Below are 26,699 nucleotides of genomic sequence, written 5' to 3'. Positions count from 1 at the left end.
CTCCTGTGTCGGTCTCTTTTTCACTATTTCCTTCTTAGCGCTCTTCTAAAAAAATCGAAACATTTTCTTCATATTGTCTCTCTTTCACTATCTCATCCTTGACTCTCTAACATGTGTGTCTCTCCACATCCTCCTCTCTCACACATTTCTCACAGCACTCGGAATCTTGAGACGAGGAGAGGGATGATGGGAATCTTCAGAAGGACTCTTAACTCTGGCCTCAGCTGTCTAGAAGGACACGAGTTCACAGCGTTCCACATTTTATTTCTGGAGGGAAACGAACCTTGCTACTTCTGTAGTAATCGGAGGGTTGTGGTGGTGGAGGCACAGATTAACTCTGTTGGGGATTTTTGGGATTAAGAGGCCATTTTCAAACTCTGCTGATAGTGGAGCAAAGAGGCTGCAGGCTGTTTTAGTCTGTTTCTAAAAGGGACAGTGTGGATGGCGATGCACTGACTTCAAGGGCATCTCTAGTGTGAACCGTTGTGGTTATAAAGGGCCTGTCCGGATATTTAAATCCAGTTTTTTTATCATTTAAATGTATGTAATTATATACCCATTGATTAATTAAGAATATCAGACAGTAAATGCCTCATGAACCCTGTCCCTCAGCTTTATAGCAAACCAAGAGTTGGAGACTGCCGTTGTGTTTTTCAAATAACAGAGTGGGCTTTTAAAACGCCTTGCAATTACACTCTACTGTTCAACAATCAGATGATAATCAAGCATTCCAGGAAGGAAAGGAATATAGAAAATGCTATGAGCATGTACGTATGTGCACAGATTGAATCTGTCTTGTTTGGGGCTTAAAGTCAATCAACAGCTTCATAGTGTATGCATGATTTCTGTTCATTTGATTGCCGCCCCACTGGAACAAATTGGGCTATACAAACAAGACTGCTATTGAGGGAGGAGGCGAATGTATACATCAAGAACCTCACGTAGGAGAAGAGAGGAGAATGGAGGAGAAGAGAAAAAATATAAGAGAAGGAAAGAGAAGAGACATAAAGAAAGAAAAAAACAGTAGCAACAGCAGTTCCCAGCTTTCCTTTGAGAGGTTTGCCTGGGAAAGGGGGAGAGAGAGAGGTACTGCAGTGACGGTAATGCTGGCTTTACCTCTCTCTGATGTTATCAGTGTAATTGCACCTGTCCCAGACTACAGGCCCACAGGCTCCTAGGGGATAGCTTTGTAGTGTGCTGCAGAGGCCCCTCGCTTAAATGTGCTTTTGTTTACATAAACATAGGGATTTTTTGGGGGAGTAAAATTGCCATAATGGCTTTTCAAAAAGCCGGGGACGGCCTCAAACAAAGGAAGGTTGGAATGTTCAGCAGCTGCAGGTAAAAAGTGAGAAATTATAGGCCTGGCCACAACAACAAAAAAAGAAATTGCTGCAGGGCGTTATTAGAGTTGTCTACACTACCCCGCCGGAACCACAAGCTCACCTTATATCCTGCTTCAGGTGGAATCAGGAATGCACCATTAGTCCCATACCCCATACCTTTATATCCTGCTCAATGTTCTCAAAATGGGCGACTCAAATTAACTTAATTATTGGTACTTTGGTATTAGCATTGAGCTGATGTAAAAAAAAAAAAAAACACACTGAGATCCAACTGTGCTACGAACCTCTTGCAATATTGAAATCACGTTCCCGGCCAAAATTCTATTTGATTTCTTTGAATCTTATTCACAATGTATAAGTCGTTTTACGAGACGTGTTTTAGCAGGAGTTTTTCATATTGCTCAACGTGTCTTGATTTATGTTTTTATGGGAATGGATGGAATTATTCATGATAATGTTAAAATATGTGCTTTGAAGACACAGACTTGAAAAAATGTACCTAATATAGTAGTGAGGGATCATTTTAGAGTCTAATTCCAAATTAGATTATTGACTGTGTGAATTTGTAGTGAATACACAGAACAAACACGGGTCTTCACAACATGCACACTCATGCATTTGCAGCCCATAGCATATGACAATTACGGATCACAACGGGTGACAGCGGAAAATATCAAATTGCCTAATCAAGACATACCTTTTGATAAGATGTGCTCGGCTGTTCACATAGCTGGAGTCGATATAATTATCCGTCTGTAACAGAAGATTGGGGGAGGAGGGGGAAGAGGGGGAGGAAAGTAGAGAAAAAAAACAGAAGAGATGCATTTAATTTCGTAGGGAACCAAATAATGTTACAACGGTAATTGCCTTTCAATAGAAATGTTATTTTACACAAAGTGAGCGAGCCTCAGCTTTCAAAGGTGGAAGCCATTCTCTTTCAAAGTACCTACACAGAGACAAGGAGAGAGGGAGAGAAAGAGAGAGAGGGCCGGCTAGGAGCTGAGAGAACTAAGGAGAGTGCTGCAGTGAGGAGACACTCCTCCATCCCTCCCTCAGTCCTCTCCATCCATCAGACCAAAGTCACAAAAATGTGATCATTAGGGATGACAGTGCATCATGCAGAGATAAAATGACGGAGGGAAGGAAGAAAAGTTTTCCTTTTTCTCCTCTCCAAATCTCTTTTCTCCTCAACCTTTTTGAGAAGATCTGAATCTATAAATTCGAAATAAATAAAAGTGTAAGAGGAGAAGAAGAAATTGAGAGCGTACCAGGGGGAATCTTAACTTTTAGCAATTGCAGATTAAAAGCAAGCATGGAGGAATCTGCATACGATGGATCTCTGACCCACATAGTTCAAAGACATTGTGCATCATTCTTGGAGAGGGGTGTTATGACAGGGGAGAGAAGGTACATTGAGACGTCCCCTTGTGTCTGGTGACCATCTACTCAGTCAAAGGCATCCTGTATTCAACATAAAAAATAAAATCCCCCAACATTTATAGAAAGACTGTTATAGTAAGTTAGACAGGAGAGTGACAGGGGAGAGAGGGGACATTGAACAGGTAGTCCCTTGTGCCTGGCCAACATCCACTCACGCCCAGATAACATGTCAAGAGGGTATCAAAGGCACTCTCAAAGGACTTCCCCAGCCTGCCCATGAAAACTCCATGATCCGACCCTTTCAACATACTTTGATGCAGGTGTTTTCCTGTGGGAAGAGGGAGAAAAGGACATCACTCCTCTTAAATTCCACTCTCATAGACTCATGATATGCTATCTCAGATAAAGGATAAGGGATAGAGGGATAGTCAGTGGCTCACATCCGGTGATGAAGTGTTTCCTCTGACAAAAGAGTCACCCCTATGATAAGAGACGTTAATGCAGGCGGTGGCACGAACTCACTGATCATCAAATGAGGGACAATATTTGCCAGCTCGGTCCTGCTGTTCGGGGGAGCGGGGAGCTGTGTGCGACGATGAGGCAGTGAGGCAGGGTGACCAAATGCATTTGTATAAAAAATGTAGCTTGTTAACTGGTGATGGGGTTGGCTTTTTTGAAAAGTGAAACCCTTCCCCAATCCCCACCCTATTTTTTCCAACCTGTGTAGGTCGAGGCAGAAACCAAAATGCAAAACCACAATGTAAAAGTTATAGAGAGAGAGGCTATTGATGCTTTTTATTGAGACATCCTGACTTAAACATCTTATGAAACACCCCCCCCCCTCATTAAAAAGGCAAGAGTGTGTGAGAGAGAGGGGAAGGAGAGGCAGGAGACGGGAATGTAGATGCAACACTAGCCCTTGTGTTCTTGTATGTTGATGTGGCTTTTAAAAGGCACTACACAAGAGCAAGGAGGCAGGCTGGTCTCAGAGCAAAATGTATTATATTTTACTCATCTGTTTTAGTAGTTCAATTAGTATGATACGTTAAGTTACATTATTTGACCTGTTTAGTATGACATAAACAGTATTACATTTTACTCCTTTAGTATGATATGTTACATTTGGTATGTTTACATGAGACAGAGTTACTTTTTTGTAAGATGGCACCGGCTGATATGGAAGCTCTGCTTCTAGCTCCTAAGCAACTTGGCAGTATTTCATTTTTTTTTTCAATTTCAGTTTTGCGTGAATGCTGCCATCAATCCACGGTTTCTGATTGGGGAAGGTTTTAATTGTCACCGTGGGTACAACATCACCGATGCACTTGTTAATAAACTCGCTCACCGAATCAGCATATACATCAATGTTGAACAGACTTTAAGCACAGGCTTTTCCTGTTTTAGTTCCTGTCTATAGGCTGGGAGCAACAAAATGGAGTCGTGGTCAGATTTGCCGAAAGGAGGGCGAGTGACGGCTTTGTATGCCTCGCGGAAGTTAGAGTAACAATGATACAGAATGCTACCAGCCTGGGTCGCGCATTCGATATGCTGATAAACTTTAGGGAGCCTTGTTTAATCCCCAGCTACAATAAATGCAGGCTCAAGATATGTGGTTTCCAGTTCATATAGAGTCCAAGGAAGTTCTTTCAGGGCCTTCGAGGTGTCTGCTTGGGGGGGGGGGGGGGGGGGGTATACACGACCGTGATTATAATCGAAGATAATTATCTTGGTAGATAATGCGGTTGGCATTTGATTGTAAAGAATTCTAGGTCAGGTGAACAACATGACTTGAGTTCCTGTATGTTGTTATGATCACACCATGACTCATTAATCATAAGGCATACACCCCCGCCCTCTTCTTACCAGAGAGATGTTTGTTTCTGTCGGCGCGATGTGTGAAGACACCAGGTGGCTGTACCGACTCTGATGACATATCCCGAGTGAGCCATGTTTCCGTGAAACAGAGAATGTTGCAATCTCTGTTTCTCTGGAAGGCAACCCTTGCTTGGATTTCGTCTACCTTGTCAAGAGACTGGACATTGGCGAGTAGTATATTTGGGAGTATACTTGGGAGAGGTGGGTGATGTGCCCATCTACGGAGCCAGACCAGAAGACCGCTCCGACTGCTCCTTCTGAGGCGCCGTTGCTTTGGGTCGCCTGTTGGGATCCGATCCGTTGTCCTGTTTGGTGGACCAAACAGAGGATCCGCTTCGGGAAAGTCGTATTCCTGGTCATAATGTTGGTAAGTTGACATTGCTCTTATATCCAATAGTTCCTCCCGGCTGTATGTAATAAGACTTAAGATTTCCTGGGGTAACGATGTAAGAAGTAACAACATTAAAAATAAAAATACTAGCCGGCTTCCACCCGGTTACGCAATCCTGCACCTTAGAGGCTGCTGCCCTATATATTGTACACAGACTTGGAATTCCTGGCCACTTTTAATAATGGAACTGTTGTCACTTTAATAATGTTTATACACTGTATTCTATTCTACTGTATTTTAGTCAATGCCACTCCGACATTGCTCAATGTAATATTTATGTATTTCTTAATTCCAATCTTTTACTTTTAGATTTGTCTGTAGTGCTGTGAATTGTTAGATACTACTGCACTGTTGGAGGTAGGAATACAAGCATTTTGCTACACCCACAATAACATGTGTTAATTATGTGTATGTCACCAACAAACTTTTATTTGGATTTGATTTAGAGCAAAAGCGAAAGCAGGGTGGTTGGTCGCGAATGTCTAGCAAGCGAAAGGTTGTGTGTTTAAATCTCATCACAGACAACTTTAGCATTTCAGGTAATTAGCATCTTTGCAACCACTTACATTTGAACTACTTTGCATGTTAGCTAAGCCATCCCGTTACCTTAACCCTAACATTAACTGCTGACCTACAAAAGCAGTCCAACGCAACATATCATCCTAAAGCAGTCGAACATAGCATATCATACTAAATGGGTGACCGGGCTACCTACAGTGGCTTGCAAAAGTATTCACCCCCTTGGCATTTTTCCTACTTTGTTGCCTTAGAACCTGGAATTAAAATAGAGTTGTTTTTTTTTGGGGGGGGGGGGGGGGTTGTATCAGTTGATTTATACAACATGCCTACCACTTTGAAGATTCAAAATATGTTTTATTGGGAAACAAAAATGAAATAAGACAGAAAAAATGGACAACTTGACAACGCATAACTGTTCACCCTCCCAAAGTCAATACTTTGTAGAGCCACCTTTTGCAGCAATTACAGCTGCAAGTCTCTTGGGGTAGGTCTCTGTAAGCTTGGCACATCTAGCCACTGGGATTTTTGCCCATTCTTCAAGAAAAAACTTCTCCAGCTCCTTCAAGTTGGATGGGTTCCGCTGGTGTACAACAATTTTTAAGTCATACTACAGATTCTCAATTGGATTGAGGTCTGGGCTTTGACTAGGCCATTCCAAGACATTTAAATGTTTCCCTTTAAACCACTTGAGTGTTGCTTTAGCAGTATGCTTAGGGTCATTGTCCTGCTGGAAGGTGAACCTTCGTCCCAGTCTCAAATCTCTGGAAGACTGAAACAGGTTTCCTTCAAGAATTTCCCTGTATTTAGCGCCATCCATCATTCCTTCAATTCTGACCAGTTTCCCAGTCCCTGTCGATGTAAAACATCCCCACAGCATGATGCTGCCACCACCATGCTTCACTGTGGAGATGGTGTTCTCAGGGTGATGAGAGGTGTTGCGTTTGTGCCAGAGATAGCGTTGTCTTTGATGGCCAAAAAGCTCAATTTTTGTGTCATCTGACCAGAGTACCTTCTTCCATATGTTTGGGGAGTCTCCCACATGCCTTTTGGCGAACACCGAACTTGCTTGCTTACTTTTTTCTTTAAGCAAAGGCTTTTTTCTTGCCACTCTTCTGTAAAGCCCGGGTCTGTGGAGTGTACGTCTTAAAGTTGTCCTATGGACAGATACTACAATCTCTGTTGTAGGGCTTTGCAGCTGCTTCAGGGTCATCTTTGGTCTCTTTGTTGCCTTTCTGATTAATGCCCTCCTTGCCTGGTCCGTGAGTATTGGTGGGCTGCCGTCTCTTTGCTTGTCTCTGACCTGTTTGGAGAGCTCCTTGGTCTTCATGGTGCCGCTTAATTGGTGGTACCCCTTGCTTAGTGGTGTTGCAGACTCTGGGGCAGTTCAGAACAGGTGAATATATACTGAGATCATGTAACACTTAGAATGCACACAGGTGGACTTTATTTAACTAATTACGTGACTTCTGAAGGTAATTGGTTGCACCAGATCTTATTTAGGGTCTTCATAGCAAAGGGGGTGAATACATATGCACATTCCACTTTTCCATTTTTTTTGTTTTTTTTAAACAACTTTTCTTTTTTTTTCACTTCAATTTGGACTATTTGTGCATGTCCGTTAATGAAATCTAAAGACAAATCCATTTAAATTACAGGATATAATGCAACAAAATATGAAAAACGCCAAGGGGGATGAATACTTTTGCAAGGCACTGTATTAAATCGGTAGGCCTATGTAACATTTCTTTCTAAATGAAGTGGTGAGGATTTTGGTCAAATATTATTACGTTTTGCTTTGAGACCAGGTTGATGCGGACTTGATGCGGCCTTCCAGAGTCGTGTTTACCTCTGGCAAATAGCACCCAGCTATGGTCTTTGAAACAATGGAACAACATTTTAAAACAGTGAAATGCTTACTTACTGGTACTTTTTCAACTATGCAGAGTTAAAGGTAGAGTTAAAGTGACTAGGCGACACGATAGGTAGTACACAGTAGCATCAGAGGGTAGCCATTTGATTAGCTATTTAGCAGTCTTGTTTTGCACTCTTATGGCTTGGGGGTAGAAGCTGTTTAGGGTCCTGTTGGTTTCAGAATTGGTACACTGGTACCGCTTGCTGTGCGGTAGCAGAGAGAACAGTCTATGGCTTGGGTGGGAAAAAGTTGGCCTTCATAGCATGGTTTAGAGGTCTTGGATGACAAGGAGCATGGGCCCAGTGATGTACTGGGTTGTACTCATCACCCTCTGTAGCGCCTTGTTGTCAGGTGCCTTGCAGTTGCTGTACCAAGCGTTGATGCAGCCAATCAAGAATTCTCAAAGGTGCAGCTGACAATTTTTGAGGATCTGAGAGGCCATGCCTCTCTTGAGGGAGAAGCGGTGCTCTCTTCACCCTCTTCACAACTGTGTGGGTGTGTGTGGAACATGTTATTAATTCCTTGGTGAAGAACCGAAGATGAACCGCATGCCCCACCAAAGAACTTGAAACTGTTGACCCACTCTACTACAGCCCCATGGATGTGGATTGGGGCATGCTCGCCACTCCGTTTCCTGTAGTCCACGATTAGTTTCTTTGTCTTGCTGTTGTTGAGAGAGATGTTGTTGTCCTGGCAGTGCCAGGTCTCTGACACTGCCAGGTTTCTGACCACTGTTGTGTCATCAGCAAACTTGATGATGATATTGGAGTCTTGTGCGGTAGTCATGGGTAAACAGGGAGTATAGGAGGGGACTAAGCACACACCCCTGAGGGGCCTGTGTTGATGGACAGTGTGGAAGATGTGTTGATGCCTACCATCACCGCCTGGAGGCGGCACATCAGGAAGTCCAGGATTCAAGACTTCCTGACGGGCTGCCCCCAGGCGGTGAGAGTAGCCCCTCATGGGTGTGTGCTTACTGTTTATTAATGCTAGGGAAATGCATGTCTGTGTTTGTTTTACTCTTTAGTAGACCTGCCATTTTCTCTCCTAGCTTCAAGGACAAACACAATGCGATCAAATATATAATAATGTCATCAGCTTTAGCAATGTAAAGTACTATAGGTTAAAGAAGTATTGTTGAAATATCACGTTCCACCCAACAACTTACATACCAGCTATACTGCAATGGTTAAATGTCAACATTTTGACAAATTAAAATGAGACCAATGTAAATCAGAGACGTAATTGTGGTTGAAATATCACGTTCCCCCCAGCAATATAAGTCACAGTTGTTATTGTGGTTGAAATATGGTGTTTCCTCCACCCCCTCTGTCCAGTAGACTAGGCCCGCCAAAATACCTCAATCACTGACCAAATAAGGCCATTGTTTGTCGTCTCACCTCCACACCAGCTAATTACATCCGTAACAAGATAATATTGTAATTAGCGACGACGGCGGGGCAGGCGGCCTCCTGATTGCATCGTCATCTCACAAATTTCAATCTTAATTCATTAAACCTTAACTCATTGTCATCAAGGAGATCATTTGTGAAAAGCTATTTTAATTAACATTTTATTAGCCGCCCTTAACTCATCTGTAATTATTGTTGATAGTTATTTTGTGGTTGGATGTGTATGCACTGTACATAGACATTATATTGTATTGTGTGGTTTTTTTGGTGGAGCGTGCCACCTGTGCTCTACTTTGGTCCCAGTGAGCACTCATTATAATGCCTGGATCACAGAAATATAATGAATGTATTCTATGGCCAGGATTTCCATCTAGCCCAGGCATTCAGTGAGAGGCTAATGAAAGTGCATGGCGGGAGTATCAAGGGGAAAACTTAATATACATTTCCTGATGAATCTCACTTTGGCTCAAGCCCTGTAATTGGTTTGGAATAGTAAGCTCAGCATTGAGTGTCGTCAGTCCCCCTGGGAATAGCGATGGTGGGAAGGATGATGCTTAGGCACTATAGTGGTTTAGTAGTCTACACACTGGGCTGCGTCATCAGGACTGCATTTCCCCAAATGCACTGCTCCGTATTCACCACAGGTAATCCTATTGTAATCCCTTCAAGACACCCTAATACCCCCTTATATTCTTGGTTTTCTGCCCTTATAATGATTTGAACTACTATTCAACCGTTCAGTAGAGTAGCTTCAATGGACCTGTGCTCCGCCAAGGGACTCTAGTCATCAGTAAAATCAGAGCAGCAATAAAGCGAGCACATTTTCTCTATTATCACATAGTCAATGGCAATGAGCAAACAAAAATCAGAAAAGGGCACAAACTTGCCTACCGCGTTCATGAGGAGGCACTCTGGAGAGGGTTTTTCTGAGGGAGAATATGGCCAGATAAATTAGCAGGGCGGCTTCCTGTAAAGAAATGCCCTCCGCCCACGTCTGCCTTTATCTATCTGACCAACTTTAAAAAGCGGAGGAGGAAATGTCGATATTTCTTGCGCTGAGATCGAGTTTCAGGACGAGGAGAGACTTTCTTAACTATCGCTAGGCCACTGCAAATGGCTACTTAATCAAGTTGGACAATGTGTTGTTGTGATCTGAGTGGCCCAAGTTTGACAGCCAGAGTCACTCTATCCCTATAATTATTGTTCCGTTTCATCTGGAGAAGAGGAGGAGAGGAGGGTTAAAGCGCTTGGGGGAGTAAAAAAGAAGATGGGTCGAATGAAAGTGGTGAACGTGGGAGGGTACAAGGGAGGGGGAGATAGGTGAGACTTCTCTTTCTACTCACCCTCTAGCCCCAGCCCTAAGGCCTCCCCTTTCCCCTTCTCTCTTCCTCCCTCTTTTTCTCCCAAGAAAGGGGCACTAGTGGGATCCTCCTCGGTGACACTCTTTCTGCCGCAGCAGAGAGAGGAAAAGCAATCTTCTCGCTTAGTCTCTGCCATGAGATTTGATTTACCTTCCTACCTAGCGTGACAATAGGTATTCATTGTATATGGGAGTGGAGAGGGGCACCCAGTGTGTGATTGTTTGTGTGTAGGAGAGGACGGGTTGGGAGCAAACACAAGCACCAGGCAAGTTCTGGAGTTGTCGGGAAAATATAAGAAAGAAAGTAGAAGAAAATATTGACACAAAGTCACAATGTTGGTTTCTTTAAAAAAAAATCTATGCCGTGGCCTGATATATCAACCAATACAAATCAACTTGCATTTACAGAGGAGGGATGCAAAAAAAGTAATTGACTAATTGAAGCGGCACGCTTAAAACTCAAATGATTAATTATCGTGCCCGTGTCCTTGTTTTCAGTTTCCAAAGATAAAACTCCTATAAGTTTGCCGTTTTAAATCATTTAAGATGAGCGGAACACTTCATTTAAATGACTAAAACCTTCCACAAATGTAGTTGGAATGGAAGAAGTGAGTTAGTGGTGGTAGACAAAAACGTGTTTGGAAAAATAAGCACTGGGGAAAAAACAAGGTCTGGAAAGAGGAACTCAATGCCCGTCGTGGATGCAGGCCTCTAATCATGTTAAGTTGTTCTGCAGAAACACTCAGCCGAGGCTGTATCAATTAAGTCAGCCACACAGCCTCTGGCTACACCATTCCCTCTGTAGGCTACTAAATATGAAAATAGTCCACAATATCATCAACATAGAAAAAAGCACAAAGTCCCACGATTAAAACAGACTGTATTTTCATGCCTGATTTGGTCTTTCACACTCTCAGTCTGCAGTCTTGAGTCATCTTATAGCGGGGCTTACTCAGACGGTCCCTTGAGTCCTGGGAAGGAAATGTTACCCATAATGAGCCATGTTGTTTCTATACTCTTCCCCAGGAAGGGGTCAGATATTAGGGCTCAGTGAGCGAGAGGGAGGGAAGGGGGGGGGGGGGGGGGGGGCAGCAGAGGGAAGGCTTAGTGTCTGAAGAAGCATCTGTTTACACACGTATGTATTCCTCCTTGTATAATGCTTCAGTGAAGCTGCAGAGGAGATTGTGTGTGTGTGTGTGTGTGTGTGTGTGTGGCCTATCATCCCACACCCCGCTCTTGCACATTCCGATCGCGAATAGAAACGCTCACCCATAAGCCTCTCACACTCTCTCTGTCACGCACATCTTTCTCTCTTTCCAAAAAATGCTGCTCTGACAAACTCTGATTTGCATGCCTGTGCTGGTGCCCCCGCCACAACTGCTACTGCTAACACGGCCGCCACACCAGACCTGCCACTGTATAACCCACTTCTCTAACCAGCTCGGCTTCATGCTGTGTGGCACTACCCATGACAGCACACCAGATCAGCACAGTACCTGCTAGGAGTGAGATTCATGCAGCATTTACCAACGGAGAGGATAGAAATGCTCAACTAGCCTGTAGACAATATCCCCATTTTCACCACTCTCTTAACCTACTATTTCCCAACACACACCTATAGAATGTCCTATAGATCCTCTACATCTGCTAGATTATAGATGTCCCTTTTCCCAGCCAGGAGGCTCAACCAGTAAACAGGGGTGAAAAAGCGCCCAAGGTACCACACCCATGGAACTAGTGGATGAGATTACACATTCCATTTCTGGAGCCCTCCCCACAATGAATACGAGGGAGTTGTTACCATTTAATATCAATCGGCATCCTGCAAACTCTAATTACGGCTGATCCGTGGGCACGTGTAAAGTTCTCAGCATCATTTCAGTTTATCACCTGTCAATTCAGCCCCCAACTTGGAATCAAGCGTATTATGAAAGTGAGTGACCTTTTGTGAGTAGTGAATGTAGTAACGGCGTTCTGAAAGCAGAGCTAAGAAATGCATTTTCCCCATTCTTTGTGTCTGCAGGCACTGTGGTAGTGCTACTATGTTCACACAGAGGATGTGTCCCAAATGGCACTCTATTCCCTATGTAGTGCACTATTTTTGACCTGGGCCCATAGGGCTCTGGACATAAGTAATGTACTATGCAGGGTATAGGTTGCCATTTGGGTCACAAGCACAGATACATTAATAGCAGACAGAGTGAATCAAACGCGATCACACCACTGCCCTTGACCACGTGTTGGTGTCGTCGGCATTGTTTGAACCCGACTGACTATACAACCCGTCCGCCGAGGGAGGAAACACAATGAAACAGTATATGTCAACACAATGCTCCTACTTCCTGATTCCAGTCTTTCTCTCGTTCAGTCTCTTTCTCTCCGCCTTCCCGTGTGAAACGGAACAAACATTTGCCCATTCTGTTCAGAAACAATTGCCATCTGCTTGTTTTAATAAACTGAGGAAAAGAAAAGACAACGGTGTGTGGATACTTTTGAGTACTTTTTTCCTGCCTTGGCATCTGTAGTTACAAAGAGCGAGAGGAGGAGGCTCTCATGCCCTTGAGTTTTGAACCAGCAATAATGTAATAGCCTCAATAGCCAATCCCAGGCTATAACATCCCAGTCAGGCCCTTATAGGAATCATCTCCTTCGGCTCCATTTGTGTGCGAGTGAGTGGAGATGTGATTAATTATACATACATTAATAGCAACAGCATTCATAATTCATCAAACGTTAACGCTACTTTCCTTCCTTTTCCGTGTGATTAAAATATTTTAAATAATAGGCCCACGTCGAGATGTCTGTTGCTGCATTCTGGAGGATGGGGCTGAGAGCGTTGGTTTTAGCCTGGTCTTGTTGTTGTCTTACTAGAGAGGAACATTGTTCAAGCCCACCGCTCCCCTGTTTCTAAAGTGTCAGTCAGAGAGAGTCGGAAAGGATCGGAATAGCACCTGTGTTGTGCTTTGTCAGTGTATCTGCCTTTGTGGTAAAATGCAAATGAGACCGAGACAATGTATCCACTGAGAGTAGCAGGCTATCAGCGTAACATCCCGCTCAGTAGATTCACACCACTGACACAGAGAGAAGGGAGTATGGGGAACTGTGGTTACATTTCACAACTGTGTGTGCCTGTTTGTGTATGTCAGTGTGTGCATTTTTTTTTTTAAAGCTATCTATCTGCCCGTCTGTTTTGAGCGAAATCCTGAAGGAATGTGTCAAGATTAAGATTTGGGGTTTTACATACTAAAAAGGGGAGGGGAAAACTCTTGGCTATCACATGCTAGCTTTTTCAAATGGGTAAATAGGCTTACTTTCCTCTTAAGCCTGCGAAACCTAATCAAACTCAAATAGCAGGAACTTCCCCTGAGGCAGTCCCAGGGGATTTTCCTTAATTTGGATGTCAGGATAAAAAAAGAAGAAAAAAAACCCAACCTTTTACACCCTCATCCCAAACTGGGGAAGTCTGCTCGGATGTCAACTGGGACAGGTGGACATTTGCATCGAAATTCCCTGAACAGGCCCTGGAATTCCAGAATGATCATTCAAAGGAAGTCGGAACATCTAATCAGAATGTCGAATCCACGCAGATTTCCTCAGTTCTCCATTCGTCCGGTGGTAGGCGTGAAACCGGTGTGGTTACTAACCATTTTAGCTTTCCAAGTTAATTAACCTAGTGAGGATTTCGGAGGGCTTCGTCTCAATTGTGGATTTTCTCTGTTCACCAATGTAAAAGGGGAGAGGGGAGACTGTAATTTAATGTTCTTATCATTCCCACCGCTTTTGGTGAACATTACTTCCCTGTCAATAATCCCAAGTCTCAAATAGGAGCCCCTTTGCAGTATCTCTCCCACATTCTTAGGTCTAATAATCCTACATACTTAAAAGTGGCACTGGAAGTAGGCTGAGCTTTCATGATTAACACAGTCAGAAGACATTCAAACTGTGCTCCTTTACACTCTAATGTAAATATACAGTAGAGTAGAAAAATACCTATTGTAGGATACAGTTGTACTAATACAGAATACTACCGTAAAACTTCAATGAAACACCAAGTATCAAATGGCATATATAATATGAAAATAATATAAAAATAGCCTCATAAGCCTCATAAATTATCAATGGAAATCAAATTTATCAACCCATGGAGGTCTGGATTTGGAGTCACACTCAAAATTAAAGTGGAAAACCACACTACAGGCTGATCCAACTTTGAAGTAATGTCCTTAAAACAAGTCAAAATGAGGCTCAGTAGTGTGTGTGGCCTCCACGTGCCTGTATGACCTCCCTACAACGGCTGGGCATGCTCCTGATGAGGTTGCGGATGGTCTCCTGAGGGATCTACTCCCAGACCTGGACTAAAGCATCCGCCAACTCCTGGACAGTCTGTGTTGCAACGTAGCGTTGGTGGATGGAGCGAGACATGATGTCCCAGATGTGCTCAATTGGATTCAGGTCTCGGGAACTGGGAAATGCCTTCCTCTTGCAGGAACTGCTGACACACTCCAGCCACATGAGGTCTAGCATTGTCTTGCATTAGGAGTCTGGGGTCTGAGGATCTCATCTCGGTACCCAATGGCAGTCAGGCTACCTCTGGCGAGTACATGGAGGGCTGTGCGGCCCCCCAAAGAAATGCCACCCCACACCATGACTGACCCACCGCCATACCGGTCATGCTGGAGGATGTTGCAGGCAGCAGAACGTTCTCCACGGCGTCTCCAGACTCTGTCACGTCTGTCACATGTGCTCAGTGTGAACCTGCTTTCATCTGTGAAGAGCACAGGGCGCCAGTGGCGAATTTGCCAATCTTGGTGTTCTCTGGCAAATGCCAAACGTCCTACACAGTTTTGGGCTTTAAGTACAACCCCCACTTGTGGACGTCGGGCCCTCATACCACCCTCATGGAGTCTGTTTCTGACCGTTTGAGCAGACACATGCACATTTGTGGCCTGCTGGAGGTCATTTTGCAGGGCTCTGGCAGTGCTCCTCCTGCTCCTCCTTGCACAAAGGCGGAGGTAGCGGTCCTGCTGCTGGGTTGTTGCCCTCCTACAGCCTCCTCCATGTCTCCTGATGTACTGGCCTGTCTCCTGGTAGTGCCTCCATACTCTGCACACTACGCTGACAGACACAGCAAACCTTCTCGCCACAGCTCGCATTGATGTGCCATCCTGGATGAGCTGCACTACCTGAGCCACTTGTGTGGGTTGTAGACTCCGTCTCATGCTACCACTAGAGTGAAAGCACCGCCAGTATTCAAAAGTGACCAAAACATCAGCCAGGAAGCATAGGAACTGAGAAGTGGTCTGTGGTCACCACCTGCAGAACCACTCCTATATTGGGGGTGTCTTGCTAAATTGCCTATAATTTCCACCTGTTGTCTATTCCATTTGCACAACAGCATGTGAAATTTATTGTCAATCAGTGTTGCTTCCTAAGTGGACAGTTTGATTTCACAGAAGTGTGATTGACTTGGAGTTACATTGTGTTGTTTAAGTGTTCCCTTTATTTTTTTGAGCAGTGTATAAACACACATACAGGACAACAAAACATTGTACGTAAAAAAAACAGAAAGTCTTGACTAAAAACAATTACACTCTTCTATGATATATACATCAATCAAGTGTTTAAACTCCACCAACGTAACTAGATCATGACATTTTAAAATGTTCAGAAGAGAATTTCAGGAACACGGAGCTAAGTAACAAACTATTTATACCACGACCTGTTCTATATTTTGGCTCTGTTAGAAGCAAATGAGAATGGGACCGTAATTGATATTTATTTACCGACCTGACTAAAAAAGAGCAGAGATAAAATGGCATTTTACCCAATGTGGCCTTATAAATCAGTGTATACCAGTGTTTAAGCCTACGCAAGGTCAATGACTACCAGCCAACAGCGCTGTAGAGATCACAATGATGTGTTAGACGTTTCTGATTTGTAATGAACCTGAGGGCTGCATGATACACTGAATCAAGTGCTCTCGGGGTAGTGGTTGAGGCCTGCATAACATCACTATTTCAGCAAATAAACGCCTGCTTCAAATAAACACTGGGACTAAATGAATTGTTTGTGAAGTTAGCATGAATAATTTACAAGTTTCATTGTTTGATTTGTTACATGAAATAATTCAGTAATGACAACAACAAAAAATGTTAATCATTACTTTTTATCATCAGTAAGAAACAGCTTGGATGCTAACGGCTGAGAACTGCTGGCTAACTGGCAAGAATGAAAACAGCCAACAACTTCGGAAGTACAGACCCCTATAAATCGTCGGATTGCCCTCTAGTGGTGGAAGTAAGAACTGCTGAAAATGCACAGTCGAAGAGGAGAATAATTATTCTGCCAAGGAAAATGTGAGAGTTTGTAAATGGATTAGAATGCTGGAATTAAACAATTAACTATGCAAATGAGCAAAAGCTGTGTGCATTAAATACTTCCCTATGACACAACATTCGACGTCTCCGGGTCCTATCAGCGTAGGGAGAGCTATCAATCGAAGACAGTGAACACTGTTGTGATCGCTTGACACAACAAAGTGAAGTAATGAAATGGTTCATCGGTGGCTATATTCCCCCCCCCCCCCCCCCCCGAAATATCTAGCAGGCATGCGGCTGCCATGTTGGGTTGTCTCTTCAGATTCCAACCCCCTGTCCTCGGGAGACTGACAAGGCATCTTTCCAGACATTTTTGTTGGATTAAAAGCCAATTCATGCTTGATCCGAAAATGTGGTCTGAAGCACCGTATGGATGGTTTCACGCAATTGCGGAACCTCCGGAGGCATACAGAGGCCAAATTGAGCTCCGTACCGCATCGTCTACGTCTCTTCATTTTTTTAACAATGCGGTAGGTGATGGTGGGAGGTTCTGTATCAACACAAACAACTTCCTTCACAACGGCTCTTTGCTGCTCTGCGAAGCGCAAAACTTATGTTTGCTCAGACCTCTGTCGGAGGCTGCATCACGGTAAATGATGTATGGCAGACGTCGGATTGACCATGCAGTGCCTTTAAGATTTGCGGCAGCTCATTACAGACTGGGGCTCGGTGAGAGGATGCACTCACTCTGAGATGGATTGAGTGGGTCTCGTTATTGACATGCGTTAATCTGACACTTGCTGAAGGATGAGTCTCACACACACTGGTTAAGGGAGTAACAGTCCACATACACACACACACACACACACACACACACTCTCTCTCTCTCTCTGCCTCCAGAGGTTGCGTCTGATTTGGAACTTCATCAGTGCTTATTAATCCTTCTAGCCCTGAATACTCACTTAAACAAACCACATGTACACAATGGGCTTGGGCTGGCCACTGTGACAGGAGAGGTGGCGGGGGTGGATTTGATCTAAGGCATGTATGCAGGTGCTAAGAGCTTCATACACACACACACACGTATGCACCTACAGTACACAGTTCCCATTCCAAAGACCACACACACACACACTGCATACACTAGCTGTACCACACCACTACGGATGCTCTTTCGTTTCACAGAAATGAAAGCCTATATATGTGCTCAAAGCACTAGGTGGATATGATAGGGCAGGCTCACTAACTGGTGAATCATAGGCGGGGGGGGGGGGGAGGTTAATAGACAGATGGGCATGTATCGGTGGCTGCTAACTACAGCAAGGCTGCTCCAATCACGGCTCCCGTCCAGTAATGGAAGGCCCTAGTTAGCTTTGAGCCCCCCTGTTGCCGATGGGGCACATCTGGTCTAAGTTTTTCGGATTGGTCTTTCTAGGCAGCTGTCAGCTAGCGGTGGGATTGATGGGAGCCACGTTACCACATCAAGCACGTCACTCACACATCTGTACAGCCAGGAGTAGCAGCTTGGTCAACAGGGGACATGATAGGCTGCCATCAGGTCATCATAGTCATAACAACAACATTCTATCTCTCACAACTATACGGTGAATGTAATTCACACTGTGATGTTGGTTTAGCTCAACCACCTTATTTCGATAAGCAAGTGTCATTTTCCCCCCCTGAGAAGCTAAGGAATGTAAGTGATAGAATAGAGGAGTCTGCCAATGTTGCCCAATAACATGGCTATAGGAGTGCAAATATTGTAAATATATACATAGGAACATGCATGCACGTAGAGAGAAACATACACGCACATAGAAGAACACACATACACAATCAACCACCAACACACACACATCCGCACACACACACACTCTCAGTGGTGGGGTGGGGGTTCATCTCCAGTCAGGGAGCAAACGGTGAGCAGCTTGAGAGCGCAGCCAGGGCAGAGAGCGGGCCAGATACAGCGGGTTTGACCCACTAATTCAATGGGGGGGGGGGGTTCAAACTGCTGATACACAAAGGGATTACCCTAGCCTGCACTGTCTTGATTTAATTTGTATTAGGCCCTGTCTTTGGGGGCAAACAGGTTTTTACAGAGAGAGGAACGCCAGGGCCACTGAAAACAACAACAACAACAACAGAAGGCCCGTCTCTCCGGTGCTCCCAAACCCCATGTCTCCATACTGCAGTCCTGGAGCCGCGTGGTCTGCTCCATACTGCAGGGAGGCAGGAGTCGCCAGGACACAGTGTTCTGATGCCCCTAGCATGCCGGATAGCATCTTGTTTGCGGCTTGAATAGGTCTGCTGCCTGTGCTTTACCTCTTTGACATAATGAAATTGCTCGCCTGCCTTTAATACACACCTTGACTTCCTTGAAATGAAAAGCTCAAACCCTTTTGTTCTGCCATTGTAAACAACTTGTCGTAATTGTTGTTGACTTATCAGCTGAGCTGTCTGTGTGTGTAGGTGCGCGTGAGTGACATTGTGTGTGTGTGTAATTGCGCGTGTGTGCGTTTGTGTGCACTTACACTGCACACAAACATTCTCAGTGGTTATCAGATGAAAACATATCTTGGGGGTTGATGTTTATCCATTCTGATGCAGATTGGGTGAAGGTAGCCTTTGTCTCAATGCGGCAGCTATGGCAGGATAATGTAATTCATCTTATCCTTATTCATGGCTTCTGATTAACAGGCAATTTTATTCACTGCAGGCTGATGTAGTTTGATATCCTATAGCGGATAGAAGAAACATTCTGTTTACCCCGTAGATATCTAATGTGCTTTTATTTGTAATCTTGGGAATTAATTAAATGAAAAGGAGGTAGGAATCTGCACACAATATAATCATTTTACATTCCCCTTTGTCCACAACTGGCGAAGTCGACAGAAGATGACTTACAATGTTAAGCAGAAGAGAGAGAAAAAAGGATACTGTGGAGCTGAACTGTGGGCCTAGTAAAATGAAAAGTGAAAACCGAGCAGCCGGAGAGTAACAACAGAGAGTAGGCGGAGTACGTGGGCTATTCCAGTGAATAAGTAGACATCCTAGTGCCTGACCATCTACAATAGTGTGCTGTGAAAAATATGCCAATGCTGTGTAGCCATCTAGTCTGTTAAAACCCAAAGGCATGATGGTCTAAAAGCCTCCTCGCTCAGGTGACAGGCTCCATGAGAGCGAGCTAATGTACCATGCACTGGGAAAAGTTGTTTTATTACAAGGCAGATCTAAACAACATTAAAGGAAAGAGAGAAAAACCTTGGGAGAGCTACAAATGCATTTGGAGGGTCCTTCTGACAGGAAAAGAAAACACTGTCGGAGTTCCTTCATTCGAGACTATCAAGCGGCACTCAGAAAATAGATGCTTTTTCATCCTCCCCTGCTCCTATCGGAAGATATTACGGTGGGAAATGTCAAAGAAAGAAAGAGAAAAAAAAGGGGAAGAGAAGTATTCTGGTTCTATTTTTTTTGATCGCAAGTAGAATAATTGGGCCTCAGACTCTTTACATGAGTGGCACGCCAGCCAAAAGAGTGCTCCGACTGTCCCCGTTCATTCATGTGGGACGCTTTGAAAATACTGCTTCCTGCACTAACCTGCTCACTGTGAGATACAACAGATCTGTCACCTGCGGGAGGCGCTATTCTAACCCTATGTTGATGGGCAATTTCACAAATCTTTGAAAATGCCTCTTTCATACCATCCCGTTCTTAAAACATCTATGGCGTGGTGGTGAGGTAGTAAAGATGAAAAAGACAACGATCTGACTCAGTAATAAGGTCATTAGAATGAGCATTACAAAACAATGTTTTCACATTCCCTCTCTGTGTCTGTGTCTCTCTCTCTCTCGTTATTTGGCAGTACATTTTCCCCTCATTTGCATCTAGTATTGTAATTCGTGTACCCAGGCTAATTCGGGCCCTATTACTAATAGCTAATAGCATGATCCTTATTGTTGTTCTAACTACCCATGTTAATGATTGTAACTCTAATTACTGTTGCTGTATTACCCAACTTAACCTATTCCGGGGTGTAGATCACCCGCATTGATGGCAGTTCCGTCCCAAATAGCACCCTATTCCCTTTATAGTGCAATACTTTTGATGGGTGCCGATAGGGCTATGTAAGGAATAGGGTGCCATTTTGGACGTAGACCATGACAAAGCCGGTGAGGAATCGCAGAATTGCCCCTTCGATCAAACCTAATTAGCAGTGTGGTTTACGAGAGAGAAAGAGAGACAGAAATGGTGACACACCGTAAACAAGTATCCACACACAGGAGCACCTTCTATTTCTATCCCTCCCTCTATCCTCACCCAAGACCCAGAGGCTCTCAGGCTGTACCCACAAGGGATCCAGTCCAGCACCTCCTTCCCTCCCTCTCTTTCTCCCTAATGAGATGCATGATGGCTTCGCACTTTCAGAGCATCTAAAATAACACATCAGGTGGCAAGTGCTAGATTGGTGCCAATTCCCTTGGTAACTGTGTGACAGCCAGTCAGCCAACCAAAAAACAACACTTCATTAGCAAGGTAGTGAGACAAACAGGCTTAAATTGGAAGAAGACTGCTATCACTCCTATTCCTGCTCCATTTCCTTAAAACAACTCTTCTTTGTTCCTAGATAACACCCAGATCTGTGCGATAGCAACTTCACAGCAGCTATAGTTCACTGAATGTGCTGTGCTTATTAGTGTAGGCTGTAAAAGTAGAGAAATAACAAGATAAACTTTCTGCAAATGTGCTAATTTCAGAATGCTTTTTTGATCTTTTTGCCTCTGACATTGAAATATTTAGGCATTCCCATTTGGCTTAAATCCACATTTTCCTTTACATAAACACTCAGGCAGTCATGTCAAATCGAGTAACTAAGTGCATATGTTGAATGTGATTATAAAGGCGTAAACCGTACAGCTTAAACAGATCAGCTGGACACGCCATTCTGCTGCTAAATTTAACAGGTTTTTCTTACTGCTGTGCTTATTAGCGGCGTAAAATAACACATCACCACTTGGCACCCTCTTTTTTTAAATAGGGGAGAACAATTAAAAGAAAAACCTCAAAGCCATGAACAAAGAAGAAGATAGTCAAGGACCTCAGTCACCCGAGCCACAGACTGTTCACTCGGCTAATGTTTGACAGACTGAGACAGTACAGGTGCATCAGAGCTAAGACAGGGAGACTAAAAAACAGATTCTATTACCGGGCCATCAGACTGTTGAATAGCCAACACTATCCGTTTACCAGGTGATGCACACACACAAGCTATCACACACACACCTCATGCACACACGCTGTACACAGCCAATGCTGCTGTCCCATGTTAGAGAGACGTGAAACCACAGGACACTTCCTGTTTCACACTGTTTATTTAAATAATGTATTCTCAACATAGCTTACTCCAATACTTCTACTACTGTATATTGCATTTTAGTTACACTGTTTATACAGACTACACACACACACTTGACATAGCTCGCTCAGTACAGTATCCACTGCTACATACTGTACCATTCTTAGTGTACATCCGTGTACATACGTATAGATTGCATTTAGATTACTGTTACAGTCCTATTTGGGTTGTTAATTGGATTCGTTCAAACATTTCTTGATAATTTTTAAATTTGTGTACTTGACTGACATTTTACTGCATTGTCAGGAGCCAGTAACATAAGCGTTTCACTGCACCTGCTATAACATCTGCTAAACTGCACATGTGACCAATAAACTTTGATTGAAAAGTCATTTCTACAAGGAAAAAAAGTAAATGATCATATATTTTTTCTAGATCAATTGATTTCCTGAAAGGAAATGCAAAATGTTTACAAAAAAAAACAGCGGGTGTAAATATAGAGAAATAACAAGATAAACTGTCTGCAAATGTGCTCATTTCTGAATGCTGTTTTACCCTTTTTGCCTCTGACATTTAACTATTTATGCCTTCCCATTTGGGCTTATTACATCCATATTTGCCTTTTCATTAACGCTCAGGCAATCGTGTCCAATTGAGTTACGAAAGTGCATGCGCTGAATGTGATTATAAAAGCATGAACCATACAGCTTAAACAGAACAGCTGGACACGCCACTCTGCTGCAAAATGGAACAGATTTGACTTGCTGCGTTAGTTGGGTGTGAGCATGTGTGGGCTTACATTATTGTGCTTATATTAAAATCCATATACCTTTTTAAAAACTTCACAGGTTAAAAAAAAAAAAAAAAAAAAAAAAGAAATTGTGAATATCCCGATTATCGTTCATATTACTTGTCAGGTGGCATATTCGAGAAGACACAACAAATGCCAACATTCTATGACGTCGCTATCTCACCCTATTTGAAAAGTCACTGTTAGAATGTTACATCCCAAATTTGTACCCTATTACCGATATAGTGCACTACTTTTAACCAGAGCTCTATGGGCCCTGGTAAAGGTAGTGCACTAAATAGGGTGTAATTTGGGAGGCATACAAAGAGTTGAGGGAGGCAGTGATAAGCAGCCCCTTATCCGTTTAGAGACACCACCCGGTAATCCAGCTGAGGGGAAACTGCAGCTTCAAAAGACTTAGTCTGGATTAGGTCTAGTCCTTCCAAATTAAACCAAAAATCAGCTTTCTAGCCATTGCTCTTGCAAGTTGCTGCTTTCCCTTGATGGCCTTTGTCCCACCAACCAACCACAACAAGGAAATTGGAAAAAGGGTTAGGGCTATTATTAGAATATTAAGAATATTCAAATGATATTGCTCTGTTGTCTGACGCTGGCCCCAGACACCCAGGTACTTGGAGGGTCGGCTAAACCTTGTCCCCTCCTAACCCTACCCTCAGTATTGACCTGTATTGTCCCAGGAAAATAATCCTGCAGCAACAGTATTTTAATGTCTTGTCCATAATGTGTAAATGACAAAACTCATCTGCATTTCCTGCGGTGCAGGATAATTCTAAGGAACAAAATAGTGATCAAATTAAGATCCAACATCTGTACATCAACCATGGCTGTGCAGTAGGAAAACAGCAAAAAGCAATGATTTGTAATTTATCTCTTCCCGCTGCTGGGGGAAAAAAGTGAGAGCAATGTGCAAAATCATTACTCATGCAACTTATAAAAACCCTGGAGAACACAATGTCTTGACTCATGTCATGACATGCCCAAAATGTAATTATTAGAATCTGATGTGGCTCAGATTAAGACAGTTGTGTGTAAAAACTACATGAACCCCCTTTCTCCTCAAATACATTACAGCTGTGTGTGTGTGTGTGTGTGTGTGTGTGTGTGTGTGTGTGTGTGTGTGTGTGTGCTATTAATGTCCCTGTCAGGCTGCTTTAGGATAATGATCCTTCAGTGTTAGTGGGTGTGATCAGAGCACCTGAACACAACTCCATGGTGACCCTTCTCCCATAAGGAATATTCAATCCCAGTTGTTATTACAGCAAGCTGCCTGCCTGCCTGCCTGCCTGCCTGCCTGCCTGCCTGCCCGCCCGCCCGCCCGCACGCCCGCCCGCCCGCCCGCCCGCACGCACGCACGCACTGCCTCCCTCCCTATCCAAGCAAAACAAATCGGATGGAAACAATCCCACCTGAATCGTTTTCAGGGAAAACCGGATAATCAAAATTCAAAACAGTTGAGTCACTGGAGATACCTATACCTATAACATCTGCATTCATCTTCATAAACTTCGTAGTCATCTGTTTTTTAATGTAGTATAATATAGTATCCCATACCCTACCAGTCAATGTACTACATCTATTATCTGAAGTCTCTTTATGGCCAGCAGAATAGAGGATTGCCTGCTCTGGGGCCTTCCAGGCATTATGAATACAAAAGCACTAGAGGCATTGTGACACATTAGGGGTCCCCCCATCTCTTTAGACAGGGGGACAAAAGGAGGGGAGGAGAGCGAAAGGGGAAAGAAAAGAAGGGAATGTGGGTAGGGGTAGGGGCAGGGGCAGGGGCAAGAGGAAGGGGAAGATGAGAAAGGGAGATAAAGCCCTGAGAAGTAAAGACAGAGGCATTGGCGACATGGGATGGAGAAAAGAGGGGAGTAAAGAGAGGAATGAGGGTAGGAGGAGGAAGGGGAGGAAATGAAAGAGAGGGTAGGGCAGGGGAAGATAAGAGACGCACAAAAGAAAGAGATGAGACCCAGAGACAGAAAGATAAAGAGGCATTGTGACGTGGGGTAAAGAGATGCATGTGGGGGTTAGCTCTGAAAGGCCTGTTAGTCCTATGGCCGGTCATAGCCCATTAACCCGGCGCGGGGAGAGAGTGCTACAGCTCATTACATGCTCTGACTCCTGTTCTGGGGATGAACAATGCACAATTACGCCGGCCTGCTGTTTCCACAGCCCTACCGCTGTCTGCCTCTGAGGCTACTGCTGTGGCTGTAGCATGCCAACAGGCTTCTGTGTTCATTAAACTACCCCTATAGCTACTAGCTATGCTAATGCTAAATCTATGAAGAGGTATAAATGGCTTACTATGAAACGAGGGGAAGTATGGTGTACCATTCAAATAGATAATAAAGTAATACATCAAGGAATGTGCTGTGTTTTATCGTGTGGTTTTTCATATGATTTCTTTCATTTTTATTGGTCAGCTCAATCTTTAAAGATGCACTATGCAGAAATTGCTCCGCCATTTCCTGGTTGCTAAAATTCTAATAGTTTGCCTAATGGGAAGCATGGAAATAGCGCACATAGAACAGATCTACTGCTTCATAGACTTGCTTTCAATGAGAATGACAGATCTATAACTCCCATTTCTATGTGATTTTGATCTGGTCACCCAAAAAGCTACATATTTCAGCTTTAATAGATATCAAATTCAGACATTAAAGTAAGATGACATGTGAGGAGTAAATGTGAGCCTAATTCCTTTATTTTCAATTGACTTAGATGTCATTTGGCTGTCCATTCCCTATCTCTTATTATATGCAGATTCAATGAGATTAACATGGGCCCAGTCATGCTTAAAGTGTATGACTATAATATAACGATGCAGATAATTGATCACGTTATCCACTACAGTGCTATTTTCCTAGCACTGCCGAGAATAACAAGACAAAAAATCAATTTCACCAGCAAATTGGTTCATCTCTCTCTCTTTTTTTCTCCTGTACCATCCAACAATTACGCATGCAGAAGTTGACATTTAATCGGATGGTGGGAAATGCTAACTAACTAGCATCCTCCTCCCTACTTCCTCTTTGTTTTAGGTCATTCTCTACTAGCTGTCTGAGTTGGATGCCTAGAAAAATAGTGTTTTCAATTACCCTCCTTCACAATGAGCATTGTTGTGTTCTCACCACGGCCCTCCCCCATCACTCAATCACTCTAGCCACCACACAGTATCACCACTTCAAGCTGAGGTTGTGAGAAACCTTGTCAGCCAGCGCAGTGGGAAGTCTGGTGGTGTAACTAGCAATTCAGCTAAGAGTGTGGGACCCCGAAAGAAGAGCCACATGTAATTATGCATCCATTTTAATTAATACCTTTCCTACTCCTGCATTTTGGACTAAATAGATTTTTGTGCACTCGAATAATAGCGGTCATTAAATAAAGTCGAAATTAACTACGCTTTTCCACGATGGGAACGGTTAGGTTTTGTTGTTCCTCGCACTTTGGTAGAGAATTTACAAAGATTTCCCCAAAGAGGACTCAGAGCCTGTAAGTCCCTTGTCAGTCTTATCACTAACAGGGACAAACATATTGGAGGGATGGCTACGTCCCCAAATCCCAAACAAAACACCCATCACTCAATATTTGTCAGCCTATATTATGAGGGGCAATTTAGCTAGCAAGATATCTTGGCTAGCTCCATTGCTACACTCTTCCTACCCCATGCGTTCTATAATACATACACTATATATACACATGTGGAAACCCATTCAAGTTAGTGGTTTCAGCCATTTCAGCCACACCCATTACTGACAGGTATACACAGTGCATTCTGAAAGTATTCAGACCCCACATTTTGTTACGTTAGAGCCCTGTTCTAAAATGGATTCAATTGTTTTTTCCCCTCATCAATCTACACACAATAACCCAGAATGACAAAGCAAAAACCAAAATATCACATGTACATAAGTATCCAGACCCTTTACTCAGTACTTTGTTGAAGCCTTCTTGGGTATGAAGCTTGGCACACCTGTATTTGGGGTGTTCCTCTCTGCAGATCCTCTCAAGCTCTGTCATGTTGGA

The 26,699-nt window shown here is 43.6% G+C and overlaps 1 protein-coding gene across 6 annotated transcripts in view; it reads right to left on the bottom strand.

Moving 5' to 3' along the window:
- LOC139391074 (protocadherin-19-like) overlaps nucleotides 1-26,699 on the bottom strand; it is a 72,473-nt gene that overhangs the window by 25,721 nt on the left and 20,053 nt on the right. For all 6 annotated transcript variants that reach the window (XM_071138575.1, XM_071138577.1, XM_071138573.1 and 3 more), the window contains exon 3: nucleotides 2,041-2,096. In XM_071138575.1, coding sequence (XP_070994676.1) covers nucleotides 2,041-2,096 — 56 coding nt within the window. The remainder of the gene's footprint in view (nucleotides 1-2,040; nucleotides 2,097-26,699) is intronic.

This window comes from Oncorhynchus clarkii, chromosome 31 (genome assembly GCF_045791955.1).
Source record: "Oncorhynchus clarkii lewisi isolate Uvic-CL-2024 chromosome 31, UVic_Ocla_1.0, whole genome shotgun sequence".
NCBI classification, from domain to species: domain Eukaryota; kingdom Metazoa; phylum Chordata; class Actinopteri; order Salmoniformes; family Salmonidae; genus Oncorhynchus; species Oncorhynchus clarkii.
Note: the sequence above shows the minus strand (reverse complement) of the source record. Positions and strands in the feature narration are given on the sequence as shown.